Source organism: Asparagus officinalis, chromosome 7, assembly GCF_001876935.1.
Source record: "Asparagus officinalis chromosome 7, Aspof.V1, whole genome shotgun sequence".
In the NCBI taxonomy this organism is placed as follows: Eukaryota; Viridiplantae; Streptophyta; class Magnoliopsida; order Asparagales; family Asparagaceae; genus Asparagus; species Asparagus officinalis.
In genome coordinates, this window is record NC_033800.1 from 54,575,908 (window position 1) to 54,587,441 (window position 11,534).

At 34.2% G+C, this 11,534-nt stretch overlaps 1 protein-coding gene across 8 annotated transcripts; it reads left to right on the top strand.

The window, feature by feature from the left end:
• LOC109850722 lies at positions 4,232–11,199 on the top strand. Of its 8 annotated transcripts, none has more exons than XM_020420789.1 (5): positions 6,770–7,001; positions 9,574–9,693; positions 9,748–9,812; positions 9,933–10,001; positions 10,812–11,199. In XM_020420789.1, coding segments are annotated over exons 1-5 (441 nt in total). In that variant the 5' UTR covers positions 6,770–7,000; the 3' UTR covers positions 10,998–11,199. The 8 variants fall into 8 exon arrangements, 4 of the variants coding, with proteins under 4 accessions (XP_020276380.1, XP_020276381.1, XP_020276378.1 ...); XM_020420790.1 differs by lacking the exon at positions 6,770–7,001 and adding an exon at positions 7,259–7,633; XM_020420791.1 differs by lacking the exons at positions 6,770–7,001; positions 9,574–9,693; positions 9,748–9,812 and adding exons at positions 6,155–6,763; positions 7,601–7,633.

Sequence of the window (11,534 nt, forward strand, 5' to 3'; positions counted from 1 at the left end):
AAAATTGACTTAGAGTCAGATGGGGTCAATTTAATTTGATTTGATTTTTTTTAAATTTAGAGTTAGATGTAGCTATCATATTTTAAAATATAAATTAAAAGGGAAAAATGTGTTTGGGCCCCAAAAGCATAAACTTCATGTGCTGCGCCCTTTCTAGTTCCCCCCATGTGGTTCAGCCCATTGAAGTGTGATATTTTATGCTACAGCCCCTTTTTAGCAATTATTACATGTCACCTAAGCTAAAATCCCCAAAATATTCTTATCCCCTCTCATCAATCCCTCAGAACCAGTACTCATATCCCCTCTCTCTCTCATCTCCTCTCTCTCTCTCTCCTATCTCTCTCTAAAACCAAGGGCTTTCTCAATCTCGTCGCCCTAGCCCTGCTCCCCGCCTCACCCTCGACTACGCCGAAGTCCACCGCTGCCGCTCTCCGCCTCGCCCTCGAGTTCACTGTCGCCTCCTCCCCGCTCGACCTTCGAGTTCAGCCTTCCCCCCACCCTTAAGTTCAGCCTTAACTTCAGCCTCCAAGGCTCCACTTTGAATTCGACCACCTTGATCTCATCAATTCCATTCTCCTAAATAATTTGGAAGAAAAAAAAACATCCACTGCAATTTACCTCATCAAGAAGCTCAGTTCGTCCCTTTCCTGCTTCAACTATAGCTAAAGCCTTCTCATGCCAACCATGTTGAAGAAGCCAAGAAATATGATCTTCAGCATCGCTAGAGAAAACAAATATGTTAAGATTTTTATCAAACCAAATATGTAGTTCTACAAGTTCCCCAGTCTGTGGACTATAATACTGTTAGAACTAACACACCAAAGGGGGACCTAAATCTTCATATTTTAATTGAATCCACGCTCAGTTTCGTGAAATTCTGGTTTTTGTACGCATTGGCTATTAATGTATAAAAAAGTATGAGAATTTCTAAAGCGATCAAGGATGTGGAAGTAAACGAGAAGACGTTAAATCTAGAACTAACACACGGTTTGTTAGAACTAACACGCCGTGGGCTAGAACTAACATGCCGTGTGTTAGAACTATAGCGAAAACAGCATTGTAAACATACCTAAAAAATTATCAGAACTAACATCAGAGCTCACAGAACTAACATCAGAGGTTACAGAACTAACATCATAGCTCACAGAACTAAAATTATTTTACACATAGATATAGTTCGAATCTGAAAAAACTCAGAAGACTAAAGTTATAGGTCTCTTCAACAGATTTGTAACGCATCTCAAATGACCTCATTCCGAGATCGGATGAAAAAGTTATAATCAAATTACAGATCATATGAATAATTTGAATCCGTAATTTGAATATATCATGATAAATGATAATAAATATGTGAGGTAAATTTGAATATATCATGATAAATGATAATAACTATGTGATATGGTTATAAATAACATTTATTAAATGATAATAACTATGTGATATGGTTATAAATAACATTTATCGATGTTTGGGTATGCTAGGAATTAGTTTGGGATCAATTTAATATATATATGTGTCTGAATCTGGAAAAACTCAAAAGGCCAAAGTTGTAGGTCTCTTCAATAGCTTTCCAACGCATCTCAAATCATCTTATTCTGATATTAGATGGAGAAATTACAGCAAAAACAACATCATAGGAGCTCACAGAACTAACATGGGAGCTCACAGAACTAACATCATAGCTCACAGAACTAACATGGGAGCTCACAGAACTAAAAATTATTTTACATACAGATATAGTTTGAATCTGAAAAAACTCAAAAGACCAAAGTTGTAGGTCTCTTCAATAACTTTTCAATGCATCTCAAATCACCTCATTTCGAGATCGGATGAGAACGTTATAACCAAAATACAGATCATATGAATAATTTGAATCCGTAATTTGAATATATCATGATAAATGATCATAAATATGTGAGGTAAATTTGAATATATCATGATAAATGATAATAAATATGTAAGGTAAATTTGAATATATCATGATAAATGATAATAACTATGTGATATGGTTATAAATAACATTTATTGATATTTGGGTACTAGGAATTAGTTTGGGATCAATTTAATATATATATGTGTCTGAATTTGGAAAAACTCAAAAGATCAAAATTGTAGGTCTCTTCAACAGCTTTCCAACGCATCTCAAATCATCTCATTCCGAGATCGGACAGAGAAATTACAGTGAAAACAACATCATAGGAGCTCATAAAACTAACATGGGAGCTCACAGAACTAACATGGGAGCTCACAGAACTAAATTTTTTTTTGCATACAGATGTAGTTTGAATCTAAAAAAACTCAAAAGATCAAAGTTGTAGGTCTCTTCAACAGCTTTCCAGCGCATCTCAAATCACCTTATTCCGAGATCGGACGGAGAAATTACAACGAAAATAACATCATGGAAGCTCACAGAACTAACATGGGAGCTCACAGAACTAACATCATAGCTCACAGAACTAACATGGGAGCTCACAGAACTAACATCATAGTTCACAGAACTAACATGGGAGCTCACAGAACTAAACATTATTTTACACACAAATGTATTTTGGATCTGAAAAAACTCAAAAGACCAAAGTTGTAGGTCTCTTCAACAGCTTTCCAACGCATCTCAAATCACCTCATTCTGAGGTCGGATGAGAAAGTTATAACCAAAATATAGATCATATGAATAATTACAGAGGTTCTAATAGTTATCAAAAACTACAATTGTTTGATTCAATTACAGAGGTTCTTTTACTCCTTAGACAAGGGTATGAGCAAAAAAACAAACAAACGCAATAATCTCCCTTATCATCAATAGTTGACTTTCCCTTCCTCCATAAAAAAACAGTTAACCATTCAAAACGAAGCTGAAGAAGCCTTCAACTCCTCTAACATCTTCTTCAGTGCTGGTTGATTCAATGCCACATTTCTAAATTCAATGCTCGAGTATTTCTTGTACACTGCTCTCAATTTACTCTCAGGTACAACTGAATGAGACTTAAGCAAAATTTGAGAGCAATCCCTGCACAATACAGCAAAATTGTATTAAGAGAACATGGAAACTAGAGATTTATTGAACCCCCTGAGGAGGAAATCTTCTAATATGGAACAAGCAGAGAGTTTTATAGATGCAATGAGCTTGTCCAATCCTGTAGGAGCTCCGCAACATCTCCCAGTAAATGGGTGAGTAATTCTTACTCTCTGAATGCCTATTTTGTTGTTGGTAACTCTTACGGTTGTTCATTTTATCATTCTCTGGTCTCTTGTTTTTTCTGCAGAATGTTGCAGCCAAATCAATTGGACTCTGGTTTCAGTCAAAAGAGATAATGATATTTTGAGGATTTTAGCTTAGCTGGCATGTAATAATTACTAAAAAAGGACTGCAACACAAAATGTCACACTTCAAGGGGCTAAACCACATAAGGAAAACTAGGAGGAACTGCAGCACATGAAGTTTCTGATTTTGGGGCCCCAACACATTTTCCCCTAATAATATGTAGATAAAGTGAAGTTTTATTTTACTAACAATTCTAAATTAGAAATTACTGCTTAATTCAAAATTAAAAGTTACTGCTTGCACATGTATTCCCTCTGCGAAAACTTCAAAAACTTGATATGCAAAATTTTTTGGTGTTTGTACCTCTTCTTTCAGTTATGCGCATGTGCTTTTCCGTATTCAAACAAGTGGAACTATTTTTGACGTAAAAGACAAGAGTCAGTAGCGCGTGCACGTTGAAACATTCCTTTTAAAGCGGGGCCTGTCGTCTTATTCATAGACAACCCTAACCTTTTAAAAATTTCAAAATTGGTCAACGGTCAATAAGATCGTATCATCCGCGGCTTTTGGTCTCCTTCGGAACTCGAAATCAAGCGTAGTCGCTATAAAATGGACGGATGGGGAGCTCACGCTAACGTATCTTGTTGCCGAGGAGCAACTGCACACAACTGACTACAGCCGTGCCAACCGGCCTACGCAACTAAAGTTGCGGACGATTCCCAAGAATCTATATACTACATCTAAAAACAGTTACCTCTGAAAACGCCACTTGGCAAAGAATACCCATCCCATTGAAGCTGCCACCTGGCGTCCCATTGAAGTTCTTCTCTCCGCCATTTCAATTTCCAAAATACTCTATCGCTTCGTTCTTAGCTCCGCCCCCTCAGTTCCCAAAGCTCCGCCGCTGCATTCTTAGCTCCGCCGCTTCATTCTTAGCTGTCGTTCTTTCCCCTGTTCTTCATTTCCCAAGATCGGCTTCGTCTGTTCGACTCCCCAAGTCGTCTGTTCGACTTCGTCGCCTAGAGAAATCGTGATCTTCCTCGATCACCCAAGCGTCTCCGAAGGATGCCACCCATATATAGAAAGCCTCAGATTCTAATCCCCACCTCCCTTATTCCCACAGGAGACTATCGACAAAACCCTTGGCGAAGACTGAGATTGGTCGACGGCGTCACTGGAGGAGAAGGTCGTCAACGTCACTGGCGGTCGACAGGTCAGTTTACTGAACCCCTAAAAAATTGTTACCGATTTTGTTAAATTTACTTTCATCGAAATTTAAATTTTAATCGTATATTGTGAAATTTGATAAAGCTGAGCCTTTTGGTACTCAATATGACATACCTTAAGGATGAAAATTTGATTGTGACAATTTGGTTATAGTAAGCGTGAGCAATTACCGACAATGTTTGTATGAATCTACATCAATCTGCTTTTGCATGATGGGTTGATTTTACAAGAGCTTTCTTGCTCTACATATGCTAATTATATGATATCGTCATCCTATATTTTAAACTTTTTAAATTGTTTGGAAATGTGCTCTTTGACGGTGATCATTCTTAAAATATTATAATTGATGAGTCTCTGTTAATCTATGACTTCGTAATTAACCCATTCACTATAGTGCATAATACATAGAATTGCCTTATGGTCATTATTATTGTTAATTGGGTGATGTATTTTCACTTCTTTTTTAAAATGCAATGCAATTCTTTTTTAAAATGCAATTATTAGAGAATAAGTAAACAAGAATTGCCTTATGGTCATTATTATCGTTAATTGGGTGATGTATTTACAATTTTTTTATTTGTTATGTTGCTCCTAGCTGATCAATTTGACTGTGCACCAGTAGTATCAAACATAAATATAATCCCTGCCATTGTGAAGAGCTTACCTCCAAAGCCTTTTGCTCATCATATAAAATTTTTGGCAGCTTCCTCATCAAATCTTTTTTATCAGTCCCTGTCAATGCTCTGCTAATCAAATCTTTTTTAAGTATTCAAAATTGCAGGGTGATGTTAAAATTGGAATTTCTTCTATGACTACATGCTAGGATTTACTTATCTTGAATACTTAAAAGAAGATTAAATGTCCTATTGGCTGGTTCACTTTGTTCCTGTTATTCACTTTTCAGTACTCATTGTGTTTTATCTTCTCATCTGCCCCCTCCTGCCATATCCAGACTCTAAATTGATCGTTGTTGACTGTTTTGGAAATACTAGAAGATATTGTTGCTCTCTTTGCGCATGTAAATTTGCTATGAATAAATACCTTTCTCTTTATCCAGACTCTAAATTAATCATTGGTGATTGTTTGGAAATACTAGAAGAATATTTATGCACTCTTTGCTTATGAAAATTTGGTATGAAGAAATACCTTCATACCAAGCATGTGTTTATTGTTTAACTATGACTAATAAAGTATCCAGTGCCACCTGGGATTTGTATGCATGGTCTGTATTGAAAATTTACAATGCCTTTTTACTTATGCTTGCTTTCTGGATGGTTGTAAGTTCTCTGTATTCTTACTGTTGACAGAGTGAAAAACAAGTCTTAGGTCTGCTGTCCAGACTAGATCTCCAAAATGTTCATTTCATTGAAACAGTCCCAGGTATATTTATGTACATTTCTTCCTTTAACTGTCCAAGTTTGCTAGCTTTCAGCTTTAGAATATGTTTTGAAGCGTATATCAATCTTATTCATATGCAGAAGGAGTGAAATTTGTTTTTTTTGTGGGAATTTCTTATTAGTACTCACTGTTATTAAACATGTTATTTAAACATGTTGTTGATATTTAAACATAATTGCTTTGATTTATTTGATTGGTACTCACTGTTATTAAACTTTATCATGCAGTCTAATTCCCAATATTTTGTTATCATCGAGCAGGTATTAATCTTGACCACTCACAGCAATGTTTTGTCTTTGTTTTTTTTTTCATGCGTAGTTGTGCAACGTTTTGTCTTTGTTTTTTTTGTTGTGAGAGACTTAATCTATATACTATTACTAATAAGTGTTACTCTTGGTTATGCCACCTGTCAAAAATGCCACTTGGCAAAATTAACCCATACAATTATACACGCCACCTGGCCTCAACACATTAAATCTCCGCTTCGAACTTCTCTCCACCACTTATATTTCCAACGACGAGCTGCTTCGTCTTCCCCCAATTCTTCCATTTCACCGTTCCTCTCTTCTACCTCCTTACACAGAAGAAAATTGTTCTGTCTCCGCTCTCTTTCCCAAAATCAACTTTCACCCAAACCCATTATTCTCCCGTTCTTCGTTACCCGCGATCGATGCTTCGTTGCCCGCGAACGATGCCTCGAGAACCCAATCGTCGCCGAAGGATATTACGAATATATATCATGGCTCAGATACTCATTCCCACATCCCTAATTTCCAAATCAAACCATCGTCCAATCCCCCGGCGATGACTGATCCCTACGCTGCGAAAAGCGTTTGGCGTCACTGGAGACGAAGGTCGTCGGTCGGCGGCGTCCCTGTAAGTGATCCATATGTTCAGATTAATGCTAATATTCCTACCTATAATGTTCAATCTTTAACACAAGAACTTTATAATGTTCGATCTTAATTCTCAATACTGGAATTTTTAGTTGAAGTTCAACTCTTTTAGATAGAGATTACAACTTGAGGGGATGGGCATAAAGAAAATCCAGGAGAAAGTTTTAGAAATGAATGGTCTGATTTTGATGGGAGTGAACGTGTGACAGAATTCCCCAGTGAGTTGTAGCTATAATAGAATTTATACTTTTATTGATTTTGTCATGTTGTTTGTGAAACTGTTATGCTATTAAATGTTCTCAAGGTGAAGGGATTTTCTTACTTAATGTTTTCTTTCTTTACATGTTAGTATTACCACGTTTTCATGTTTTTTAAAATGATATTTTGATGTAAAACAAGTGCGATAACATTGGAATTAATCTTGAGATGCATATTAAACCGAGATTAAAAAAAAGACCGGTGGGTGTGTGCGATAACATTGGAATTAATCTTGAGATGCATATTAAACCGAGATTAAAAAAAAGACCGGTGGGTGTCTATTTAACCAGTTTATATGCACGTTTTGCATATGTGACACATTATTATGTTTATAGAACAATAAATATAAGGTTCATGGATTCTCATATAGCCTTGACTCTGTAAATTTTTAGTTTTCTTATCTGATTTTCTTTGAAATGAATGGTCAGTTTTTGATGGGAAATTTCTTACTTCTGCTGACCTATAATCTCTGTTTTACCTTTACTCTTTACTGAAATTGATTCATAATTGCTTTGATTTATTCGATTGGTACTCACTGTTGTTAAACTTTATTATGCAGGCTAATTCCCACTATTTTGTTATCATCGAGCAGGTATTAATCTTGACAATATGTATAAAGCTCAGTTAACTGATTTAAGATACTTATAACATGTTTACAGCTCAGTGAGGTTTTATGCGAATGCATTAATACAACTTGTATATATAACTTATGAGCTTATATTAATGCTGATTTTTGAAATTCTTACAAGCTCAGTTGACTGATAAGCTCAGTTGACTGATTTTGTTGTTTACAGCTCAGTGAAGTTTCAAATTCTTACAAGTTGCTACATTAAGGCCACTGTAGTATCATGTCACTTTCCATAGGAATGTGCTTTTGGTTAACTTTCCATAGTAATGTGCTGAAGTTATGTGCTGAAGTTATGTTGTCGGAGTTATGTGCTGAAGTTATGTTGTCAGGAGTAATGTGCTGAAGTTATTCTGTTGCATGGGTAGAAAAGAGTTTGGAATGACTTTCATTCTTGATTATGCTATATATGTGTAGCTATTTCTCCATGCTACTTGCTTAAACCTCCATAGCTTTTGAATATTAATTTGATAGCAGTCATTTAGTTTTTGTGTACTGTCAGGAGTTGATATCATCTTAATCCTCTACCTCCCAAATCAAATATCAGGGCATGCTATGCAGCTAACTGGCTAATCACACGATTGGTCCATTTACCACAATCCACATATATTTGTTTCTGGAAAAATCGTTGAATTCACACAAGACATTGGATTTTGTGCATCTCTAATATTCTGCATTCATGTAATCATGTCTGTGACTATGTTTTCACATGGATGTGTCTAACTCCTGTGTTTTTGGGAGAGTCTCATGCAAATATCTCATGTTTAGCTAAACCAAGACCACTAAACCAACTTACATTAAATCAAGCAGTCCCTACATGGTTAATCAGAACTAAGCTACCAACATTATAAGTATAAACATATAAAGCATGAGACATTGGATTTTGAGGATTTCTAATTTTCTAAAGTTTTCATGTACTCATGTCTGTGATTCTGTTTTCACATGGATGCTAACTCCTATATTTCTGAGAGAGCTTCATGGAAATATCTCATGTTTAGCTAAACCAAGACTATTAAACCAGCTTACATTAGATCAAGCAGTCTCTATGTAGGTAATCAAAACTAAGCTTCCAACATTATAAGCATAAACATACAAAGCAGTAACAGCCTATAGATAATAGCCAACAACTGCATTTAGCTATCATGATTAGAGCACAGTTATATGTGCCATCTGTATGCATATAGGTGAATCATATTCTGAATTCAACTGCAAAAGGCTCATCCATCTCACTGTTTCACATAGTTTTCCATATTAGTCAACTGCCATTCATTTCTTAAGGTGAAGTATAATTAATATAGTTGTTATTATGAAGTTACTTGAAAATATCCCCTCGCTGTCCACTTCCATACAAGCTCACACCTGGACACATAAAACAACAAAACAACACTTCAACAAAATAGACATAACCTGCTTAAATCATATCACTTTTGGTTAACTTTCCATAGTAATGTGCAGAAGTTATGTTGTCAGGAGTAATTCTTACGAGTTGCTACATTCAGGCCACTGTAGTATCATATCACTTTTCATAGTAATGTGCTTTTGGTTAACTTTCCATAGTAATGTGCTTAAGTTATGTGCCAAAAGGACTTGAACAAACCAGGGTGTAGGAAATAACTTATTATTGATCATACGTTGTCAAGTTATGTGCCAAAAGGACTTGAACAAACCAGGGTGTAGGAAATAACTTATTATTGATCATACGTTGTCTTATTTTTTACACTGTATTCTTTTTTTTTGAAATAACTTATTATTGATCATACGTTGTCTTATTTTTTACACTGTATTCTTTTTTTTATTCTTTTACTTCATCAATTTATGCATTTCACTATGTAGAAACTTAGAGCCATCCCTTCCCCATCTAGGATTCTAATCACAAATACTAACATACATTTTTTTTTATTTTTTAGTGATGGCGATTGTGAAACGAACAGCAAGAAAAAGAACATTATCATTCTGGGGAAGGGATGGTCATCAAATTAGGCTCGCATTCCCCTATCGCAAACCTTCCAAGCTAGAGTATATGACACATAAGTTCAAAAGAAATGATAAAAATCTGATAGCAGCTTTCAAAGACAGGACACATAAGTTCAAAAGAAATGATAAAAATCTGATAGCAGCTTTCAAAGACAGCTTAGATTTGAACCATGTACATTACATATTTTCTTCTTTTATAAAGCTACATATGTATTCATTTCATGTATCACTCTACATATATAAATAAAGTTGAGCAATGTATTAGTAATATTTTTTCATTCTAAATCATTAGGAGTCGACATGTCAAGAATATTTCACTAATGAAGCTGAATCTTCCAAAAAGAAAGTTCATCTTGATAATGCAAGTCAACACACTTAGTATAACTTCTCTTTTTGATTCCTAATGTTTGTATTTTTTTTAATTATTTTTTGGAGTAAAATGAAAAGTAACTATTGACGTCATACCATACGCTTTATATGTACAACCTCCATTCAGGCTGAAGTATGATCATAACTAATACTAACACCTCAATACCTATCTTCATAATTAAGGGGACATCCGGACAAGTTAAATTTCTCGAAAACCTAATTTTTGTTGTATATTTCACAATACTTATTTCAGAAGATACACTTTTGAAGTTTCTGCTTATTACACAGTTATCACTTTGAATTTTGTTTTACTATTCCTCTATTGATTCTTCACAATAACAGTTCTAGAAACTTTTCTTTATATCTTATAATTATACTAACTAAATAGATAAAATAAACATGCCTTTATTTTCCCAAAATGTGTAGAATATGAATTTAATGTTAGATTTTTTAAAAGAATGCATTATATATTGTTAGATTCTTATCTAACATATGAGTACAATGAATTTTAACAATACAAGATTTTTTAACCATTTGAGTTTTAGAAGTTTTCACATCAAATAAAAGATTGAAGTTTAGTTAACATTATTTGTGTCTTATGTTCTATTTGTCATTGACCAATTATCAAATTATTAAAGCTTCTAATTAACTTTTGACACTTTGCATAAAAAGTTCTGTATTGCCTACTTCTTTTCAACTTACTTATGATTTCTTAATTCTTCACAATAATTGTAGAACAATCTATTCCTACCACCTCATTAACATGCTAACTATTATTTTATTTTATAATAATGAAACACAGGTCTCTTTATCTGTCACTTGTGACAATACAGAAGTTAAAATTTGTTCCTCGGATAACATTACACCTTGCAAGAGAAATTTGTTCGAATCTGATGTCGAGCAATCTGTTTCAGTGGACTTGATCTCTCCGCAAATGTCAAGCAACAAAAAGGAAAAACTTATCAAAATTGAAAAAGATAATTACTAGATTCTACGGAGAGTAGAAGCTACATTTTGAAGGAAAAAACCTATCTGATTTATGATGTATGAAACTTATATTTAGTATTCTTGTATGAACACATATTTAGTAAGCTTTTGTAATCAGTGTAGATTATTTTGGTGGTTTTGGGTTGGTAAACCTAAATATTTGATATGATTATGTTATGCTGGATATTTGGTTTATCAATATATTGATAGTTATTATTTTCATTCAAATATATATATATAATTGACATGTATCTCTATGTGCTTTGAATATTTTGTTTGGAACAAAAAATTATACTTCATACAAATTACTTGCTATAAAAAATTATTATGACATTAATCATAAAGACATTAGGCATTTTAAGCAGTTTTGTTATGAGAATATGAGAATTATATTTTCATTCTTTTTAACAGTTTAATATTAAGTCAAATATATATGCAGTTTAGGTTGTATCATTTCTGACTACTTACATATTATTACCGTTTTATTTTGTATTATTTTGCTATAGCAATTTTTATATTTTAGAGAAATCCGTGCATC